Raw genomic sequence first — 23,995 nt, forward strand, 5'->3', positions numbered from 1 at the left:
GTGAGTATATCTCTGTTGTTTCAGCTCCCTAGGCAAAATGAGTGCTTAACCCTGTGCGGGGGTAGCTCCACTGCAAGGGTTAAGATTTTATTTGCCCAGTAGCATTCTGTCACCTACAATTCAATAATAAATGATTATGCTTGGTGGTTTATTTAATGTGTACTTGTAGTGTTTATAAAGCAAGTAATCTGTCACCTGATTGCTAAAAAAGGCACCTCCAGGTCCCTATATATAGCCTCAGCTTTCTTGTAGAGCTCCCTGATGTCCTGATTTCTTTGGCATACTAGTATGTAAGTATTAGGATGTTGCCACTGTTGTCTGCCCTCTCCTGGCTACTACATTTCATGCCAAGCTCATTCCTTTGATGTGAAGCCTTTCTGACTAATCATACAACGTGAGAGGGGAGTGGGCCCTAGTTGAAGTTGGGATGTTGCCGAATAAGCACCCTAGGTTTTAGGGCTCCAGAGGGCTCTACAAAAGACTACATGCACATACCTGGGTTGTCTGTTTTTAAGTCAACTGGCAGACTACTTAATGTGAAATCACTACAGGTTTGCTTAAAAAAAATCCTAATATATTGATGGAATCTGCAATGTTCATGTCTTATTCTGCAAATGCTAGTCATCTGGCTGTCACACTAACCCTCTGACATTAATACTGTGAGTCTCTGACCTGCAAAACGTATGCACATTAGCTATTGCAACTTACTTGTTCTGGACCAATGGCTCACAAAGTACCAAAGCCTGAGGGTCAGCACAACAGCCAGGCAACTAGTCATTTTTAAAGATCAGCAATGACAACCACCCTAGTTCCCTTCCTGGCCAGGCCATTTTTCAGTATTCAGCGCTGCGGTACTTTGACTGACGTTTATTCCGTCATGCAACGCTGTACTGAAACTAATTTTATACCATTTTTTGGAGACAGATAGAGCTTTCTTATGGTGGTATTTCATCACCACTGCGGTTTCTATGTTTTACTATAGAACAAAAAAAGTACCCTAAATTTTGGAGAAAAAAAAAATAGTTTTCCTATGAAATGTTATGAAACATTTATTATCACTCCAATTTTTGGGGAAAATATAAAAGATTGGGTCACATCGGGTAAATAGACACCAAACATGTCAAGCTTTAAAATTGTGCGCTCCAGCGAAATCGCAGAAAACGACCACACCCAAAATTGGTCATAGGCGACGCTTTAAAAGCTTTTAGTAATTTTAGTAATTAAGTAATTTAAAAGCTTTTAGTAAGTAATTAATGGCTCTAAAATGATTGTTCTCATTCCGACGTTCGCAGTTATATGTAACATGTGCTGCACAATAGGCGGAATCATCGTTTTTCGCACATTGGCCCACCTGACGCATGTTTGTGTGTGTATGTGGGGGGGCGGGGGACTTAAAAAAATCTTGGTATTAAAAAAAATAATAATTTGTTACTTTTTTTAGCTTCTTTATTTGTTTATGCTTTCATTTTTTTTTACACTTAACTTTATTGCTATCACATACCCAGAAAGCAAATAATTGAGCTGCAAGTTTGAAAATGACTTGCTAAACTATTGCAGACTTGCCAAGCTTCACAATTTTGTTGCACAATTACAGCAAGTCTGCATTGCTAGTCTCCAGACCAGCGAGCTTGCAGAGCTCTTGCTAAGACCTGCAGGACTTTTGCTGTATACTTGCCAAGCAAATTTGCTACAAATTCAAAAAGTGTCAACTAGAACTTGTGCTGCAAGTGCTCTGCAAGTCAACAACTTGCCAGGAATGTGTGCAGCAAATTAACAAGAATTACAATTTAACCCTGACACAAGTTTGTGGCAAGTTATCCTTGCTATCTTAGTAGGGGACTAAGAAATCCCCTATGTTATAGCTAATTCACATAACAGGTCCTCTTTATGGAGACATCAGGGATCTGATCGTGTACTGATCTCCCTTTGATCTCCACTGACAGCGTCACCGTGCTGGTCTCAGCAGCACCGGGAACAGCAGATCTCGGGACCAGCAGCGGCGGCGGAGGCGGCGGGGGGGCTCACACCCGCACCTACTACAAGCAATCAGGCGTCTCTGAGGGGCGGGGGACTTAAAAAAATCTTGGTATTAAAAAAAATAATAATTTGTTACTTTTTTTAGCTTCTTTATTTGTTTATGCTTTCATTTTTTTTTACACTTAACTTTATTGCTATCACATACCCAGAAAGCAAATAATTGAGCTGCAAGTTTGAAAATGACTTGCTAAACTATTGCAGACTTGCCAAGCTTCACAATTTTGTTGCACAATTACAGCAAGTCTGCATTGCTAGTCTCCAGACCAGCGAGCTTGCAGAGCTCTTGCTAAGACCTGCAGGACTTTTGCTGTATACTTGCCAAGCAAATTTGCTACAAATTCAAAAAGTGTCAACTAGAACTTGTGCTGCAAGTGCTCTGCAAGTCAACAACTTGCCAGGAATGTGTGCAGCAAATTAACAAGAATTACAATTTAACCCTGACACAAGTTTGTGGCAAGTTATCCTTGCTATCTTAGTAGGGGACTAAGAAATCCCCTATGTTATAGCTAATTCACATAACAGGTCCTCTTTATGGAGACATCAGGGATCTGATCGTGTACTGATCTCCCTTTGATCTCCACTGACAGCGTCACCGTGCTGGTCTCAGCAGCACCGGGAACAGCAGATCTCGGGACCAGCAGCGGCGGCGGAGGCGGCGGGGGGGCTCACACCCGCACCTACTACAAGCAATCAGGCGTCTCTGGAGACACCCGATCACTTGAATGTAAACAGCCATCGCTGGCTATTTACATGGCTGACAGTTTCCCCACTCGCGTGCACGCTGAGCGCCGCCCATGAGCGGGGGGAGTGGCAGGACGTCTTAAGACGCCCTCCAGCTCCTGTAAGGCAGGGAGGTGGTTAAGGTAGAACTGTAGGCATTGTGTTATTCTTGATATTGAAAAGTTTAAAAGTTAATATTTTAAAATAATAATTAGCCATTAAAGGTTAGATTAAATACCTGGTGATCCTACCATTGAGAGCTACTTCTTCTTACAGGGTGACAACGCTCATTTTCCTGCAGTGAAACCACTGCTGTGTTGTCACCCTGTGCAGCTGCTAGGGCATTAGTGTCAGAGGAGGATTATCAGAATTACCACCACTACCACCCTCCTTTACACTGTAAGTCAGCACCACACAACCTGCAGCACTACCCACATGAGCCTGACCATAAGTGCTAATGGAATCTGTACTTCTGTGGGGCACCCTGCGTCATTAGGAAACGGTGTAGGGTGTCCTCTTGGGTCCCTCCTATTGGCTTTAGGGCTGAAAATATTTCCTCAGGCCCATTGATTATGACACAGGGGAAAGAAGAGGATAGCAGTGGAACAGGTATAAAAAAAAAAAAACTTGGGGCAGAATATTCAGGGGGCAGGGGAGGCAAAAAATAGGGCTGGGTAAAAAGGAGTAAAATTAAGTTGTAGAGTCCCAGCATGTCCTATCCTGTTATAACATGATCATTGTAATAGGAATACATACTAGAGTTGTTGTTTTTGATAACGTAAGCTTTCTAGAAAAAAATCCCTTTTAGGTAGTGAGTCCTGCTTTCTGCCTGCCCATCACGTTCACCAACTTCCTGGATTCCCAGTGTGCTTTGCATCTCTTTCCCTGCTGCTTGATGGGATATAATTTCAATTTCACCAGACTACATATCCCATCATGTATTGCTTTCAGCAAGAAATTATAATGTTATATTGTTCAGACTTTGAGTTGTAGTTTAGAAGGCAAGCCGAGTGAGAGTTGTGACACCAGTAAGTGTCATAACTCTCAGGGCTGAGCGACATTGTGCCAGTTCATTGAGGAAGTACACCCTATGGGCATCTTCAATAAGTATGTATGCAGACTTCCAGATCGATATAGCTATTTCAGGAGTTGGATCAAATTCATGGAAATACAATATAGATATACATATTTCTTTTTAATTTTTGACCATGGAAACCCTTTAAACAGAACTCTTAGATACAATCCTGTTGTAACTGGGAACTTCATTTTGACATTACAAGGTTCTGCCCTGAAGCTCAGCAGCTCAAGTTAAGAGAATCCGATAACATTAATTATTGTAAATTAAAATTATGCATGTTGGAGACCTAGCTGCCAGGAGAACGCATACAGCATTCTCTTTCAATACTAATTATTTAGAAATAAAATGATAGTGCTTAATATTCTGCCCAAGTGTATACTACTAAAACTGGAAATACTGCCCTCCAAAATAACAATAGAAAAAATATGAGGTGCACAGTGCAGTAAATCAGCTAACTACAGGCCATGTAATGTCAAATTGATTTAAATGGTAAGTTGGCCTCGATGTTCTGCTGAAGTGTATCCAATATAAAATGTATATCAAGTCTTTATATGCAGGGAAAAACAGAAGGAAATAAATGGTGGTGATCTGTGTTTTTAGTGTATGTATATATATATATATAGTAATGTTGGGGAGCTCACAGAGCACTCGCACAGGGTTTTTCCATTAACCAAAAGTCTTTATTATTCTTTCACGAGGCAGACAATAAAGGAAGTCCAACATATAACATCTATTGGCTCACCAATCCTTGAGTTGTCCCACACATTCACAGTGTCCCAGTCCTTTAACAGTTATCAGTTGCAGCACTCAATCCTTAGGGCCACTGTCTGGTTCCTCCAGACAACCTCAATAACATGCCAACCCGCACAAAAGGCTCCACAAACCTGCAGCTCCCTGCTGCACTGGCCTCTACTCTGACTCCTGTGTGGAGTTCTCCTGTCTCCCAGGTGGGGCCCTTAACACATGCCAGCACACTCTTCATGAGGGTTGTACACAGGTGCACAATTAGGTGCTGGCCACTACTAACCCATTGACCCAGGAATTGAGATTTTGTCCCACTCAGAGCTCTTAGGCCTGGTTCACACCTGGGTGTTTTACAGCGCGCTCCTACGCGCTATAAAACGCTCAACATGTGAAAACCAATAATTGACTATGGGCATGGTTCCCACCTGGGAACGCGCTGTAAAACGCCCTTCGCCCAAAGAAGAACAAGAGCTTCTTTGGGGCGTATTTGCCACGCGTATCCATTAGGATACAGCGGGATAGCCCTCGGAAACGCAAATCCTGGTAAAAACACGCGGCAAACGCGCATATTCCGTACGCCCAGGTGTGAACCAAGCCTTAGAAATCTCCTGGCTCCAGGATCCCAACTATGATCCAGAAAACAAGGAAAGGACTGAAAAGGCAGTTCTTTCCTGGTACAAGTAATTTCTTCCTGGAGCCACTCAGCCCCTCTGGCTGAGAACCCTGGGTGACTTTGAGGCAGATGGGATTCGTATTGAACTGCAGAGTGGCTCTGTGCTGTCAGCATATAGCAGGCAGTAGCATGTCATTTGATGACTTTGGGTCACAGGAGTATATCAGTAAATGTACTCCTGTGACCCAAAAGAGAACTATAGCCCCCCAAAAAAGCTTTGGCTTTAGTTCTCTTTTAATATGACATGCATGTTTGTACACCCGCTGATTCAGATACAGCAGAACTAACTTCTTTTTAAACTTAAGCAATATGAATAGTGTAACCAAGTTGTGATCCACAGCAAAGGATCCCAGATGAAAAATTGTATTATAATAGTTTAATAACAAAAAAAAGGAAACTGCCCTCAAAACAAAACAAAAAAATGAATGTAATTCTCATAATGGCAAACACAATCGGAAATTTTGCAGAAAGCCTTCTCAGGAAGAGTAGAAGCTGTTACAGGGAAACCATGTTTTTGAACAGGGATGTTCAAAAAGCTCATGTAGGTGTGATAATCAGGTTTTCACAAACTTTTGCCCATATATATCCAACCCGATATGGGGTGGGTGTGTGTGTTAAGGAAAAATACATTATGGGCAGCGTAACAATAGTAGAGGACACTATGGATCTGTTATTTTGCCAGGAATGTTTTACTATACATTATGTCAAAAAGGTTTTCTCCCTTATGTTCCAGGGCATTGGTAATGTGCTCTGTCACAGTTTATTAGGAGATTACTGCTGAGTCTGTTTTCAAAGAATGTTAAACAGCTTGGCATATTATTTAATGAGTCTAGAATATGTGATTGATAGATTGAGACTACGCGGCATTATACTGACCTCCAGTGGAAGCTTGATGTGAAATGTAGGTCATTTTTTTAATATCTTATTTTAGAGCACACAAGTAAAACTTCCCTATTATGGAGGCTGCCATTGCTGACATTCTTCTGAAAATGCAAATTGGTAGAATGTAATCCTGATTTTTAATACTATGTGGGTCACTGACCCAACTGACTGACTTACAGTTACTCAAATTAAATTCAGAAATCCTTATCTGGAGACTTGTTTTTGATTACTGAAGCAAGATGGATGACATGACAGCCAGGCTACGAGGGTTTGTAGAATACTAGGGGTTTCTGCAACAAAAGTGTGGTGTGCAAACAAGATTTCATCTAAAGTGAATTAAAAATGCTTTTAACGCAATGCCAAGCAAACACCTACATACATGTTTGAAATACATACACAGCTGTTTTAGCTTTCTAAAGAATTGTAATTTTTTTAGCCGCTTTCGGAATTCACACACCTTTTCCGCACTGCAGTGCCACAAACGGTCATTGTGCTACTGTCAGGTTCAACTTTACTACTTCCTGGATGATCTCCTTGGTATTTGGACACAGCTAATGAAGCATATTTCTTGTTTTTATCTTTGAGATAGGGCATAGGAAGTTACATTAATGAACCCAGGAAATAAGTGTGCCATTTGCCTTGCTATTCAGGGTGGCAGGGATTTATAATGTATGAGGTTTGGCAAATATTACCATTGAACTGTATATAAACTGTGTATTTGGCTTTAGTCCTCTTATGGGTCACGAGGGTACATTTACTAATGTACTCCTGTGACTGAACTACTACCCGCTATATGAGAGAGAGCAGAGCTTCACTGCAGCTGAAAAGGATCCCAAAAATATCATTAGGATGTACTCGGCCGAGTACATCCTAATGATATTTTTGGGATCCTAATTGACAGCTGGCTCTGCATCTCTAGAGCCCGAGTGAGCTGTTCCCGGCCACTCCCGTCTGTCCCTCTAATGAGCGCTGAGCCTCTGAAGACGTCACAAAGATGTAACGCATAAGGTGGAGCTTCATGTAGATGTCGCTAAAAGAAGTGTGTGTGGGGAGTAGGATAGATAGCTTTATGAGCTTTTACATTTTGTAATTGTGCACATGTGGTGGTGCACTGCACAGAGTAAGTGTTTTTAATCTGTTTTTATAAGAAAGTTTGTTTTATTGGTCACACTATGGTTGCATATCTTTCTTTGAGCTACTGCATCATGAAGATGTGACAGTGGAAGGAAGAAAGCATATCCATGGATGCTGTCAAGAGGTTTTAAAGACACAGCATGTTTTTAACTTTTAATTAAATAAGGTCCATCTTGAAATGGGAGCAGCTTTCCCATCTCAGTGTGGAGTGCACAGAGGTGGATTGAATATAACAGTGAAGCTAACATAGAGTTGTTTGGAATAATTTGATTAAAGTTGCCCATACACCTGGCGATTATTGTTCAGAAATCGAATGCAATCAGGTTTTCGTACGATAATCGGGCAGTTGATGGGAAGTGAACGATCCCAGTTATTGTATACCTGGTTGAATTTCCTCGTTCGGTCTGTGTAAAGCACCTGACGGATTATTTGAGGATCACAACTGTGGAGATTGACACATATGCAATTCTAGTACCTAACCTATCTAGTCCTGTTGCGGCATATCAGTTTGGGTTCCAGGTTTCACTCTCAGTCTCAAGGGAGAGTATGGATCCACGAAATCATCTGCCGAAGTATTTATAGGATGCTACTTAAAATGGTTATTTCATCATAATCCACCCTAGTAGTGAGTGCGCAACATGATGGGTTCGTATAGAAACTGGTGGTACGTAAGAGCAGGAACTCAATCCTCCAATGCAACTCTATGGCCACATTCAATGGTGTGAACAACAGTGAAGCTCCAGTACTGCTTATAGCACCATGCACTCCCAATTGCCCAGCATACAGCAAGTGATTAGCAACAGCTCCTGCATACATCTAGCACCCTGTACCACCAATAGCACAACAAGATTGAATAGCAATAAGTGCGGTAACATGTATAGCACAGTGCACTGCCAATAACATAACATACAGCAAGTGATATGGAAATAACTCCAGTAATACGTATAGCACCAGGTACGTCCAATAGAGAGAGATACAGCATTGAACTGGTCTCCAATAGACTTGCACAGCACTCAGGTAGATTTCCTGGAAGAACAGACTGGAGGTAGATTCCCTGTGAGCCTGATGAGCCTACTGCTGTCCCGAGTGAGCGAACCGAACACAGGAGTTCACGGCAATAGTGGAACGCCTTGTGTAGCGGCCGGTCACTATTTATGGAGCCGGAATTTATGGAGGCGGGGCTCTCCTGCGCGTCACACGGCCGCCGTGTACCACCGTGGAGCGCACCGTGTGACGGCGCAGCTGTCTATGATGCCGCTGCAGCCCAGGGAGGACCCGAGAATGCGATCTTGTTACAGTCTGGCTGGAAAACTTTTTTGGAATTGCATGAAAAAAGAAAAAAAAAAAAAAATCGATGGATTAGTGGCGTTTTGAGAACAAATCACACACGCGCAAAGGAATATCAGGTCTGTCGATCGACGAAATTCGGCAAGTTATTATTGCTAATAAACGATAATGGAAATCTACATTTGTCTGTGCATGATGGGGTATTCGAGCGGAAATTGAACAAGGATTCGATAACGGGATGGAAGAAATCAAACGATAATCGTAAGGTATATGGCCAGCTTAAGAGACATTGGGAATAAGAGTGGTGGACTGTTTTAACTAGAATAAACGCATGAACGGATGAAGTTTTTTTATGCAGGACACTATTAACTGCACTAAAAAAAATTTGCACTATTGATTTTTTTGCAGTTTGCACAGCACATTTTTGATATTGTGGTAATTATTTGATAACATATTTATATGTTTAAATATTAGATCGTATTTAGGGTAACTATTTTATAGATACACTATTGTATTTTTAGCGCTGCACTGTTTTTATATAGAATATTATCAGGATGTACTCGGCTGCCTGATTGGCAGCTGGCGCTGCATCTCTAGAGCCAGAGTCAGCTGTTCCCGCCCCCTCCTCTGTCTGTCCCTCCAAAGAGCGCTGGAAGAAGTGAGAGGGGATGGGGGAATCTCTGCAGGGAGCTAACACTGACAGTCACTGCTCTCTGCATGGAGAAGCCGAGCAATCAGCGGTCTCAGTTGTCGATCTATAGAGCTGATGTGTGACAGCTGCAGTGTCACATGCTGGCTTTAAGAATATTTTTTACTTTCCCAATATTTCTCCTTTAACATTCTGTGATAATGATATATCTTTCCCAAAAATTGGCAATGTGACTTTTCCTGCATTGTACTATGCAGCCAGCTCATAAAGGCCACAGTCCCGAGCACTCTAAGGCCTATTTTTAAAGTCACCACCCTCATTTCTTGTTCAGCAAAGTTGATCAAGAGCCATGTAGAAAAATCATTAATAGTTGGATCAAAATGTGACTAAAAAAATCCAATACTTTCATCAGCTTCTTAAAATAGGCTATTTGGATGGAGGAACACTATCTCATGAAAAATTGGCAGCAAAAACAAGTATGCTGAATACCTAGTAATGAATGGAATCTTTGTTTCGGTACTACTCTTCAGTTTGTGGGGCACAGCTTGTACTCAAAATACTCAAATAGTACAATTTATATAAAAAAAATATATTTTCTCTTTCCCATAAGGCTTTAAAATTAATGTAATGTTGCAAAACACAGATAACAGCTCTGTATATAATTATATGCATTCTTTTCTGTGTAAAGCAGTAGCATCTGGTAGTGGGAGCAGATTTTTAACACAGAGAATACATGCTGATCAGTACTGTGGGTGTTAGATTGGCACAACAAAATCAGCAATGGCATCACATTCACTAAAAAAGTGCATTTTCTTTCCACAACAAAATAACAGTTTATATATTGCCATTGTAAAAATGTCTTGTATAACATATTTAAAGTGGCAGGACAACATGGTTTTGGGACCAGTTACTGTATAAAATAAAATAAAAAAATCCAACAGGCCATCATGGTGCTCTAGGTACACTTAACAGAAGATGTCACTAGGTACACCGAACTTAAGCTTCTCCTCTTATAGCATTTTAGTGAAATCTGTGCTGAGTGGACTGTTGGATGTAGCATACAACTGTATAGACTACAAAAAAAGAGAGATGAGTGTTTTTAAAACTATTATTTACTTTTGCTGCGTTTAGCTGCAAATGTCCAGTGGTTGTTACATGAAGTAAACAAGCTAAGATGAAGTGTATTACAATAAACATTGAGGCTTGGTGCTGCCCAAGTGCCATTATGGTAAATACAGCCTTGGAGGAGCTAACCATCATCAATACAGTGTAGGTTTCATACACAAGCTGTTGAGCATAAGATCAGAGCGAGAAGTTGGGATTTTTCCAAAATTGTGAATGGGTAATTACCATTTTCATTCAACAAGAACAACTGCAACGAGGAATATTACCTAATGAATAACTAATGCCACCTAAGGGTACCACCAAATATCAGAGTGCACACAATCTATCCACCCTTAGGCCCATCAGTCTGACACTGGATCCACAAGCAGGACAGGCAGATTGGCAAATGCATGGCCAAATGTATGTATAGGTGAACAGAGAAGGGAAAGAGGCAATGAGCAGCACTTGCAGATGTTGCCGTCACATTTCAGGGGATCACTATTGCAGGTCATTCAAAAAAAAAAGTATGCCATTTTAATTACTTCTACTTACAAAATCAAGGCCAGGGGTACTAACAATCATGTAGAAAGGTTCTGTATGCATCTAGAAAAAACAAATCTTCATATAAAAGGTGACCAATAAAACAACAGTGGTCTCCTTTGTATTTTACTGGCCCTTTATTTCCAGAAAACAATATAGAACATTGTTATAATACATAAATGATAACGGTTTAACTTTACAAAAAGCAGGCGATTTACTTCAGCCACTCTTGTGATACTGATCCAGATACTCTTGCCAGGTAATATAGCAAGATCCTGGACCTTCCTTCAGGCTACACTTTAATTAAGCAATAGACTGGTCCAGGCCCCACCCCAGTCTTTTACTGGAGAATGATAGAGCAGCAGCACCCTGATGAGGTCATCTCTCAGCTTGCCCCTCCTTTAACATGTTTAGTGTTAGATTTAAAGTATTGTACAAAGAAAACGAGCTCCGATTCGCTCAAAGTACTGCCCCTCACTATTCGTCTAAATGCACTTTTGTGTGTAAGGTTACAGAAGGCTAATACCAAGGCATATTCAGGCTCATTCACACCAGCAGGCACATGTAAAAGGTGTGTACAACATGCACCCCCTGGTGTGTGTTGTGCATGTGCGCTTATAGTGTTATAGTACATCAGAATGCGCTGCACAAAAATGAAACCTGTGAAACCTTTATTTTGTTTTTTACAGCGTATGGCAACAGCACGCTGGTATGAATTAAAACAATAGGACATAAGGCAAATTGCCTTGTCTATGCACTAGGATTGCGTTGGGGAAGTTTGTCCAACAGGGGGGTTGTAGTGCATGTCGTGGATGAACATGCTTTAGGGCAGTAGCTCCCCCTGGCAAAAACAGGGAAGTGACCTCACCTGGCACTGGTGTTCCAGCTGGTCTATTTCCCTCATCGCACTGCAACACACCCTCATCTCTACTGCTGGGTGCTACATTGAGGTCTACCTTGAGCTGGAAAATGTATGATTTTGCACTGCTGGTGGCCGCAGCGCTAAGTGGTTTGCATGGAGCAGATGTGCACATGTCCGGTTTTCAGGTCACACTCTACCACTGCCCTGGCACGCGCCACAAACCTCTCTGCCATTGCCCCGGCATGCACAACTAGACTCTTTTCCACTGCCCCACTGTACACTATCCACCCTTTGAACACTGTGCATAGATGTGCTTCTCCAACACAGCAATGACAAGTACTTCTACACTCTCGCTCACTTATTTATCTCATTCAAGAAACAGGTACTTTCGCTAGTTCTGAGGGACCCAAAGAAACCCACACAAACACATGGATTCATAAAGTTAAAAACTATAATGAAATTATTTTCAAAGGAATATTAAATGAACATGTCAAAACGAATACTTAGTCCAAGCCACATGCTAGCCTTGCTTTCAAATGATAGTTTTTTTTCTTCTATAATAGAATAGTAATTAAATTACCAATATGCATCTCAGAACACAGTGTTATGTACAACTACAATAACAGCTTGTATGTAGAATAGGGTGGTGAAGGAATCACAGCTCTTAAGTTGAATCCCTTCTGAATATTCCTTATCTGCTCTCTTGGTCAGACACTGAAACCATCTGGAATCTGTGAACACTTGCATTTTAAGACCTTAAACCAATTTCTCCTGATTAGGAATGAAGAATTCCTGCCTACAAGCATTAAACTATAATGTTTCATTGACAGTTAATGTTATACACAAAGCTTTTAGGTATAATATAATAAATGGTAACAGTACACTGAAGAACGATCTGTGAGAAGATATGAAGATAAATTACACAAATCTGATGTCATTTCTATATTACTTTGTGTTGTGGTATGAAATGCTCAGTTACGGTGAATGTAGGTAATACACATTGCCTTGTAAGAGCATGCAGGCCGTTTGTCTGATGCTGACAGTGCTAAAATCTTACTCCAACATTTTGTTCTTGTTTTGGGATATTTTATTTCAACATGTTGAAACTCATCGGGGGGAATTTATCATAGCAATTGCGAGGGTTTGAACTTGCACAGAATATATTTGACGCATTTTGTGCCAGATTTATGTTGTAAGTGTAACGCTGTTCATAAATGAGGTTAAATAGACTCCAGGATAGACTCTTGAAGAAGTGTTAATGGGGGCTTCTTAAGTTGCAATTGTTTTGTTAGATGATGTTCCAGTTTTAGACAGCCGCAGAACAAGTGCAGAGGTAAACAGTTGCAAACTTTTGTAAAACGGGCGCAAAACACATGCAATTGGAAAAATAGTGCAAACTCTGGTCAAAACAGGCACACATGTTAAGACAGATTTGCACATGAAAAAATAAAAGATCTAAGGGGCTAAAACTGTCGCAATTGCTTTAAAAGTAGACAGCTTTTTCATTTGGGCTTATGAACCCAGTACTGCTGGCACTCTGTACCCCGACATTGCATTTCCCCGTCACCCAGCACCCCTGATGCTATCCTTCCCTGCCTACCAGCCAGCACCTCCACCACTGCGCCTTTCTTCCAGCCAGCACCTCCACCACTGCATACGCCACCTGTCACGGCTTCCCCCTCGTCACCTGCACAGGGACATGCAGAGAAGAGGCAAGTCTGAGCCTGGAGTTTCTGGGCTCTCTCAGATCAGCACAAACTAGTGATTCACCAAGCAGAGACAGATATTCAGCTACACAAACTCTCACACACAGCTATTAAAAAAGGTTTTGTGAACGCTTATGATCAGCAATCACAACACACATACTGTAACATTACAGGGCTGCAAACACTAAGACAGTAAATGGCGGGATATAATTTGCAGTACAAGAAGGGGATGATGACCAGTGTTAAATGAGTTGACAGAAGTGAGCAAGGTCCCCAAGTGAACTAGTATGTGTTTTTTGTATCTCTTAATCCGTTTTGTACATGGGGAGCCGATTATGAAAATACAAGTGGCAAAGACTGTGCTTCACCAAATTGCCAGTGGAGCAGATTTGTTTACATTTACCCATGACTAGGAAAAAGTTTCATACAGTTGAAGTGTTAATGTAACAATAGTGTATCTTGCGCTGAAGAAGCAGCTTGGATAAGCAAAATATTAAAAGAACAAATCTGTTTGAATTGTAAATACTAGCTAATTTACTTATGCATTGTTTAACCATTAATGGTGTAATGAAGTGTACAGCGCTAAATGCCCTACAGGAAATTAGATAACGGTAGGGATCATATGGTGTCACCTCCGTGTCAAGCAATCGTGAAACAGTGTATATATAATAAATATTTGTGTAAAAACTTATAGTACGTTATAAAATGTGTCAACAGGTGTAACAAAAAGCGTGTCATACATGAACCTTATTAAATAAATAAACAAAAATCTTCAAAGAACATGTGTCATATATGTGAAAAATAAAAATATCACAATATAAAACAGTCTGTGTTGTTTTCTTTCGAAAATAAGTAGAAGTATGCACTTATAATATAAAAAATAAAAAGATGCACCCAAAGTTCTTAAAGCTCTCCGATCTTCAAAACAAAAAAGCCCAGAAGAATGAAAATCAAAATCAAAAGAAATGTCCAATGTTGTGAAGTGTCCAACGAAAAAACGATAGAAGAAAAAAGCAGGCAGGTCCCCTATAGGGAATGCACTCACCAGATCCCTGATGGTCGAAAGCCTTTATTCTTATCCAATGGAGGCCGAAGATGTATGTCCTCTTCTCCCCTAGTCTCAGGCTACAGAACCCGCTTGCTTCTCCGAGGTGAAGGGATTACAATCTTTGTTGTTAGGTCTCCTCTATTGGGTATCCATCCGGACAAAAAACACAAGAAATGCGCTCATAGCGTAGTAAGTTCAACTTTAATGGGTCCAAAATAATAAATACAGACAAACAAGCGCTCTATAAAAATTCCATAAAGATCAATGTGGAAAAAGGACTGGAACAATGACGTAAAGGTAGGCCCGCCCCCGACACGTTTCGTCACATGGACGTTCTCAAGGGATGACAGGTCTACCTGAATCAGAGCCCAGTCAGTTTAAATAGGCTAAAAATCCCCTCCCCAATTTAAATAGGCTAAAAATCCCCCTCCCCAATTATAAAAGGTGCTACAAAGTATAAAAGCCGTTAGTAAACCAAGGCATTCTCAGGTGTGGATCTGATCACAATGACAGGTTGAATATTATCCGATAATAAAAACAGCAGATAACTATTTTCATCTCCATGTATAGGTTACCCTTTAGACATTGGTATACATATAAAACAGATATTATACATATATAAAAAACATATATAGGAATTCTCTTACCACATATCTATTTAGATATATTTTAGATTTATCTATAGCCCCAAAGTGAGATCTTTTAAAATTAGATTAAGTATATGGGATATGTTCCGCAAAGGTTATAAATTTAATTAATAATATACCCGAATGAAAAATAGCCATTTCTATAGGAATAAACTAATAGAACTAATAAGTCCTACAACTTGGATGTTATGTTATTCGTATTAATATGTACCCCGGAGGGAATTAATATATCAGAGGAAAATAAATTAAGTGTGATCCTTCTAAAAGGGTCATTATTATTTAATATAAATTCAAAGGGTTTTTTTTTTTTTTTTTTTTAAAGTGATAGGCAGAATGGATTATTTGATCCCTGTGTGATAAATAAATATTAGTTATATTCATTCATTCTTACAACTAAATGAGTTTGATTATATCTATTTGTGAAATAGGTGTTACCAATAAATAATTTGTAAATAATTTATTTTATCTTAATTGTAATTAATTAATTTATTTAATTGATTTATAAATAATTTATAGTGTATTAATTAGTGCATTGGGAAAGGTAGTGAGAGTAACCCAAGTGTTAAAAAGGTTAAGGTCGTTAAAATCGTGTTATATGAGTGTGATATGTAAAAAATGTTAAAATAGATGTTCCTCAAATATAAATCTTCACGATTATGCCTACTTCTGCCGGGGTATGGGGGGGATAGGACAGTAATCTTACTCCTCATCATTAATTAGTTCATTAATTATTTCTTAAAAAGCAATTAAGGTCGAATTCTATGTTAAGGCCTTTGGGGGTAAGTGTGTCCAGTAGGAAGATCCATTTTGACTCATTTTGGGAAATCTCCCTAATGAGATTGGACCCTCTCCAGTGGCTTTCGACCTTGTCTATCCCTATTACTTTTAGTCCACTGGGATCTTTATTATGAACTAGTTTAAAATGGTTAGACAAGCTGTGTTTATGATAACCCCTTTTTATATTGTTCACATGCTCTTCCAATCTTTTCTTTAGTTCCCGTTTTGTCCTTCCAACGTATTGGAGGCCACATGGGCACTCCAACAGGTATGCAATATATCTGCTGGAGCAGGAAATAAATGTATCTATTTTGTATTCTTTGCTAGTAGTATTAGATCTAAAAACATCAATTTTCTTTTTCCTTATGCCAGTAGTTCTGCAACAGATACATCTCCCACAGGGAAAGAAACCCTTTCCTTCAAAAAAGGAAACATTTCGTTTGGGCGGGTTAAAAGCATTTCTTACCAATCTATTTCTAAGTGTAGGTGCTTTCCTATAAATAATTTTTGGCTTGTCTGGGAGTAGAGGGCCTAATGTTTGGTCTTTCTTTAAAATATACCAGTATTTCTTAAAAATAGATTCAATTTTTCTGTGTTGGACAGAGTAATTAGTAATAAAGGATAGGGGAAAGCCCCCCTCCTTTTTTGCCGCAGGTTTCAGCAATCCCCCTCTGTCCACTTTAACGAGTTCTGTTTTTATTTTCTCCAATTCTCTGTCTCTATATCCTTTTTCCTGAAATCTATTGGTCAGTAGATTAGATTGTGCAATGTAGTCTTCATCGTTAGTGCAATTACGTCTAATCCTGACATACTGTCCTTTTGGAATATTTCCTAACCATTTAGGGTGGTGACAGCTGGATGTTGGAATATAACCGTTTTTATCTGTTGGTTTAAAGAATGTTTTTGTAACAAATCTATTTCCTTTTATGCTTATATCTAGATCTAGGAATTGGATATTGGTATCACTAATGGTCCTCGTGAATGAAAGATTAAAAGTGTTAGAATTCATGTTATCAATAAAATTAGTAAGGGATTTCTGATCCCCATCCCAAATTAAAATAATGTCATCAAAATTCACATATATGACACATGTTTATTTATTTAATATTTTTTTCACAATAATATTTTTTTCACATATACGGCACGTTCTTTGAAGATGTTTATTTATTTAAAGGAGAACTATGGGGTCAGTGTTTTTCCCCGTAGTTCTCCTTGGGGTAACGGGAGGACACAAACTAGCGTCCTCCCGTTACCCTAAGCTCAGTATACCGCGAGCTACAGCTCGTGGTATACTGAGACGCCACACCTGGAACGGATTGCGACTTAGATGACGGGATCCGCCCAGCTGCATGAGTGACAGCTGGCTCTGCCTATCTAGAGGCAGAGCCAGCTGTACCCGCCCCCTCCCCCGTCCGTTCCGCCAGTCAGCGCTGGCAGATCGGAGCGGGGAGAGGGGAATCCAGCCCCTCCCCCTGTCACGGCAGAGCCGTGACAGAATCGAGAGGTGAGGGAACCCGGTATGTGTTCTCTCACCTCCCGATCTACTGAGCCGACCTGTGACAGTCTCATTGTCACAGGTCGGCTTAGAACTATGAGGTGAGTGGAAAATCACTCATGTCATAGTTCTCCTCTAATAAGGTTCATGTATGACACGCTTTTTATGACACCTGTTATAACGAACTATAAGTTTTTACACAAATATTTATTATATATACAGTTTCACGATTGCTTGACACGGAGGTGACACCATATGATCCCTACCGTTATCTAATTTCCTGAAGGGCATTTAGCGCTGTACACTTCATTACACCATTATTCTGTAGGCTTTTAGCCTGAGTTCAGCAGCTTTTTCCTTTTTGGTTTTAGAAATTTTAGCTCCGGGGTCATATATCAATTTTAATCCATCTTAAATTTAGTTTTACTATTTCCATTAGCGCAAGTTAGTTTGGTTCACATCATTGTTTAACCATTAAATCCATTTTTATATACAACTAGTAGAAGTACCAGAATCTTGATATTATCCTCCTTTAACCACTTACACAAACACTTAAGACTGGAAGAGTGATGGTCAATACATTTAGCTGGTCAGGGTTTTAGTGCTTTGCACTATGCTGCAAGTCCATTACTAAACGAGTGGTGAGCAGAGGAACAACCTCATTGGTCTGCTGCTGGTCTTCAATCGTTAAGTCACAAACTGGGGTGGGACCTGGACTAGGTTGTATTGCTTAAAGAGCCTGTCACCTTGTCCATTCAGGAATAAGTCTCCTTAAAGCCCACCCCATGAGCCACTTTATTCATATTTCCCTCAGTGCTCTACCCATCTGTTGCTTTGCAGTCCCTATCTCTGTGTCAGCTAGTAAGCATGGCAAAGAAGAGTACAAGCAGGTTGGTGGCTAGGCTCACTTTTAACTGAATGAGTAAGTGACATTGTCCTTAAAGACACACTGATAGTGCCAACCCCATCTTTTCACATCACCAGGAAATGCAAAGTTTACAGAAACCGTTAAAGAAATTCAAACTAGAAATAATTTATCAGCATATTTTATTTAAGAAACACATTTTAAACAAGACAAATCATAAGACTAGGTTTCTTTTCCAAACAGTTGTGAAGTGATAATTGACAAAAAAAACATGAAAGCCCATTACATTTCTTCATCCAAAACAAGAAGTGAAGGATCATTGTAATTGTCTTATTTCCGGTCTGTTGATCTATATATGCTTTTCTTAAAGTCCATTTCACAAATTCACATTTAAAAAAAATTTACAACAATATGATAGAGCATCCAAGAGTCCACAGACTGGATAAATGATGAAGCTGAGATTTCAGTAAATGGCACGAGGATTCTTGGTGCTGTAGTTGGCCTCACAGGCAGCCACATAGGAAGACTCTGGAAAGAAGTCTTCGTGATACTCCGCAAGAAATCTGTAAACCAAACGCCAAAGCATTAGGCACTCACATTCCATTACCTATAACCAGGAATGACACCGTGCCCCAGTAGGGGTGGACATGTGATTTTAGTTAACCTGAAAAAGTAGGTTTATAATAAACTAAACAAAATATTTTAATTAAACAATATTCTAAAAATATTACTCTGCAGAACAGAGTATTAAATAAAAGAAAATCCAGACTGCAAGCTAAAAGACAAGTTCCACACAAAATGGTCATCTGTGCATGGCAGCTGGCGCATTGAATTGCATACTATTTCTAGTGGCGAGATATTACCACCAGAACTTACAATTCACTCCGCTAATAGTAAAACAGATTGCTAAATTTTTGTTGAATTTTTCTAAATGCAGAACCTTTAAATGATTCTGCACCTGCTTTGCACCTATTGTTAATCTGCATTCTTATATTTGAAACAGCTCAGCAGATACCGTACCCATGTACCTCAATAGTGCATGGATGACAATTCTGAGTCTGTGTTCGACTAGCTTTGTGTTCAGTTTCTCTGTATGCAGCATGTCCCATAGGAGGTGCATTTAACACTTTGCAGGTATCGCAAGTCAGCCTTTTCTGTTGAAACGCATGCATTAGAGCTTATGGTGTTTGAATGTGAAAGCCAGCACCGGACAGCAATGCCCTATGTACTTAAGCCCCCAAACACCTTTATTTTGAAAAGGGATAGGAGCAGACTACCACTGAAATCACACCACCAGTGGACTGGTGAAGGACAATTCAAACAGCCAATGCATATCCAAAGGTGAAATATTTCTGGTGGAGCCTGAAGTAAAAGTATATGTCCAGCCAAAACCTTTTTTCTCAGTTTTGAATAGAGTGGGGAAAGGCTATAGGTTTTTAGTGCAATCAGTGCTGTTTTAGAGGTTACCTCTCCGTGTCCTGTGTTTTACCAGACAGAATTGAGGGGAACCCTCCAACAGCAAAACAGACAGAAAAAAGAAATGTTTTTCTTTAGGGAAAGGCTTGAATCACTGTCAGATTTTTATTTCCATCAGTGCCCCTCAGATTTTATCTCACTTCCTATTTAAGGAACACGCACAGACAAAATAAAACTTTTGTACTCTCAGTCCAATCCTCTACTTGGAATCCACTGAGGTATACATCAGATCTTAACTTTGGGTTTTAATGCCACCTACAGGAGGAATGGACAATGGAAACAAAGAAAAAAAACTGTAGGGCAGCCCATCCTACTACTGGCATGCGCCTTAGTACAAAGCAGTGCAAAGCAGTACAGAGAGCATACTCAGAGGGGTGGGACCTGTGTACCTCAATACACTGCAACAGTATTTTACAGCATGTACAAACATCCTATTTTTTTTCTCCCTAGTTGAAAGACAGAGCCTTTGACCTTCGGCATATCCAAAAGGAGTCAGAGGACTGGGGACTGCATACTGCTTAATTCATTTATTGCTCATCTGGTAGAACTTAGAGAATGTATGAAGAGAACACTGGGTGGTAGCCTTGCAAATCTGGGAAGCAGCACAATGTTGAAAAGCCCAAGAAGTACTCCCAGACCTAGTAGAGCACTGACAGGAAAGGGTGGAAGCTGATCCTTAACACATACGATTCCAATGTACCCTTACAGGAACAAATTTTGGAACAAAGAGGAAATCTGTCTTCCTGAAAGAAGCAGTGGCTGATAGACTCTCACAGATCAAATTGTATCTAGACAATGTAGTGCAGTTTCCTTCTGGCGAACTGGAGCCAGGCAGATGGACAGAAGAATCATGTCCTGGTTGAGGTGAAAGCCAGAAACCATCTTGGGCAACAATTACTGGACCTCAACACCACCTTGCCCCTATGCAAAACCAAAAAAGGTTCTTTGCAGGATAAGGCACAAAGTTCAGACTCCTGCCTCACAGGGGTGAGCGACGCGCTTTCCACATCCGATGACAGACCTTACGAAAAGGTAGCCTAACTTTTAGCATTATAGGAATCACAGATTCAGAGATGCCTGTCTCTCGAAATCTGGGAATCAACGGGAATGTTAAGCCAATGACCATGAAGTCAGGTCCTCGAGACCAACAGCAAACCCCTTCCACAAAAAGGTAACCAAGAGGAAACAGGTCATTTTAAAAAGGTGCCTGGTGACCTATGTATTAAGGTAGCTCTCGGCGCTCCGCCAGACCAACCTACATACAAAGTGAGCCTTCAGAAACCGGGAACATGCTGAGGCATTGCCAGCAGTGAGGGACTTGAAAAAAGTGCTCAGCAGCTGACCGAACAGGGGTCTGGAGAGCGCCCAAAGGTCATTGTCAAGCTAACTGTACAATACACATCAGGTGAGCGTCTGGACACAGCACTCCAAAACTCAGGCTGTGCTGGAAAGCTTCAATTGAAGATACAAGCTGGGGATAGAATAGGTAAGGAAGAGTTTTTTGTTTTTTTCAGTCAAAAAAAAGGTGCTAGTAAAAAAAATCTTTCAAAAGAAAAAAAAAATACATACACCCTCTCAGGACACTAGGAAAAAAAACTGAGCAATGCTGGTAGTGGAAGAGGTTATCCTGGGTTGGCCTAGTTTTGTTTACCAGTGTCCAATCCTCCTTTATGCAGCAGTATAACCTGAGGGTTAAGAGGTCCGGTGTCTTTAAATGGACTTTTGTAAACCTATGTCGCTATTCAAGTTGTCCAACACCTCTTTAGTAATGAAAAATTGAAAGTTGTTTCAATGTTAATCACTAAATATTTCATGATTGTTGTTTTTTGTAATGTGGTATTTGGGTGTGTGACTTTGTATTCAGAACACCATCATGAAGATTTAATACCTATAACCAGGTTGTATAATTCAGCATGTTAAAGCATGATCTAGGAGGTGCTCAAGTGGTTTTGCTTCCTTCGGGATTATATTTGTATATCAAGATATATTTTAGCTTGCAAATTAATATTTTTAGCATGTTTCTATTTGGTAAAACTTATGAATGCACAGAACACCCTGCTTTGTGAATGGACAAGGGAAGAGAAAGGGTGGATAAACAGTATCCCTCCTTTCCCATTCACAGAACACCTTACATTCTGTGAGCAGAATACAAGGCCTTTTGTGAACAAGGAGAGAGGAAGGGGGTGGGCAGAATTCTTTACTGTATGAGGTTCAGAACTCTCAGTCGCAGCACTAGAAGAAGAGCACTGTGTGGTAACTGGGGACAAATTAAACTAAGGTTTGTTTCTGTACACAGCAGCAATCCAGCTCTAGGATAGCATCATTAGAGGCAGCTTATTTGACTTGTGGCTATAGCTTGGAAAAAAAAAAAGCCTAGATATCCGCTTTAACATGCAATCATACACTGCTTATCTTACTGCATAGAATTAAACAGCACTCAAGTACAAGAATCTGAAAAAGTATTCACATACCTTAGAAACAGTTCAAAGTGCTTGAGCAAAACTTTTAAGTTTTTCTCCACAAAGAACATTTTCCCCATTATGTCTGGAAGTTTCACTAGGAAAAATAACAAGTTAAGGATTGATGAATTTAAAATCTATAGACATTTCCGTTTATTACAAACAGACAAGATTCCATCTAAACCAGGCATGTCAAACGCAGATAAAACAGTTGTGTCTATTGTGGGCTGCACCTACTTAATTCCAAAAAAGGTTAGGGAACATATGAGAATCTGACCTGAACGACTAAAACCTTTATTCTATTTATTTTAAAAGTCTGTCCTGGGTCTGACACCACCCTGTCCCAATGCAAGAAATGTGTCTGCAAGATCAGGCTGCCTATTCAGATGCTTGCCAATCTGTAGCAATAAGGACCACCAAAATGCCCTCCCATCTCAATCCTGTGGGGCAGACAAGGAAGAAGTTTCAGGGGAGGAAAGGGACGCACTAAAGCAGGGGTGTCCAAACTCTGGCCCCCAGCTGTGGTGGAACTACAAATCCCATGAGGCATTGCAAGATTCCCACAGACATGACTCCCGGAGAGAGATGCATCATGGGATTTGTAGTCTCACTACAGCTGGAGGGCCAGAGTTTGGACACCCCTGCACTAAAGCATACACCACTGCCCCAGGGAATGCCTGCATCTGGCTACAAACTGGTCTAGTTGAACCTATAAGTCAGGAGATCCACACCCTCCCTGATAGTAGTTGTACTCACTGTCGTGGCCTCGTCCAATTGAAGCTGGATTGGATGACCATCCAACAGGTTGGACCAGTGCTGCAGGAACAGTCAAATCACTTGAACCTCCAGGCTGTTGAGGAACGAGATTCCTCCGATGACCAAGCCCGTGGCCAGGACTCCTCCCCAGTCAACTAGGCTGGAATCTTGTGAGAATCTTCCAAAAGATGGGAAGAAAGTACTTTCTGGACGCCTCCGGTTCACCAACAGCAATTATCACTCCATTGTCTGCATGTGTTTCAGTCTGTGCATGTTCATCTGAGCACTGCTTGTTTCAACAAGACTGATTACTTTTTTTGTCATTTTGGATGGCCCCCAGAAGGACGCCCCAGCTTCTCATTCGACCATTTATAGGTGACTCAGACCATCATTTACACTTCTGGTCTCAAGGACTGGGTTCCCCCATTTCCTGTTAAGGCTCACCCAACTAAACTCGTCACTAGGGCTTTTCGGCACCAAGTTCTACCAGGTGGCCATTTTGACCTCATGGGATGCCAGCTTTGGGCATAAAGTCCCTGACACAGTCCTCCAATTATTTGCTGTATTGCCCTACCCTTCAGTTAGACTGCTTTTGGACAGCCTGTAAGTTTGTGACTTAGTCTGTCCGACAAAGGATGAGAAAGAAAATAGGATTTTTATACTCAAAAACTTTTGCAATCCATTGGTACTGCTTTGCTACAAAAACCAGATGTGCTGATAGAAAGGGTTATTCTGGGCTGACATGCTGGAAGTAGAAGGGGGTTATCCTGGGCTGGCCTACATATTTTAGATTGACAGTGTCCAATCCTCCAGCAGTATGCCCTGAAGGTTCAAGACTTCCATGTCCCTCAGCAGACTCCAAGAAAATTATTTATTTTTTTAAATCCTACCATCGCTTACATAATAGAAGGGCTGAACATAAATAACATTGGTCTTAATAAAGCTAGCATCATATATACATGTATCACAAACCAAAACACACTGCTCAAAGTGAAAAAAAAAAAAACCTTTAGGAAAAAAACAAAAACAAATCACACACACACACACACACACACA

At 40.4% G+C, this 23,995-nt stretch overlaps 1 protein-coding gene across 1 annotated transcript in view; it reads right to left on the reverse strand.

The window, feature by feature from the left end:
• Positions 1 to 18,645: 18,645 nt before the first annotated feature.
• Positions 18,646 to 23,995, reverse strand: part of MSL3 (male-specific lethal 3 homolog (Drosophila)) — a 32,598-nt gene continuing 27,248 nt past the window's right edge. Inside the window, exons 12-13 of the mRNA XM_018571986.1 lie at positions 22,196 to 22,280; positions 18,646 to 18,811 (exon numbers count right to left, since the gene is read on the reverse strand). Of these exons, the coding sequence (XP_018427488.1) occupies positions 18,712 to 18,811; positions 22,196 to 22,280 (185 nt within the window). The 3' untranslated portion in view covers positions 18,646 to 18,711. The remainder of the gene's footprint in view (positions 18,812 to 22,195; positions 22,281 to 23,995) is intronic.

This window comes from Nanorana parkeri, unplaced genomic scaffold (assembly GCF_000935625.1).
Source record: "Nanorana parkeri isolate BGI_ZX_2015 unplaced genomic scaffold, ASM93562v1 scaffold1893, whole genome shotgun sequence".
Taxonomy (NCBI): Eukaryota; Metazoa; Chordata; class Amphibia; order Anura; family Dicroglossidae; genus Nanorana; species Nanorana parkeri.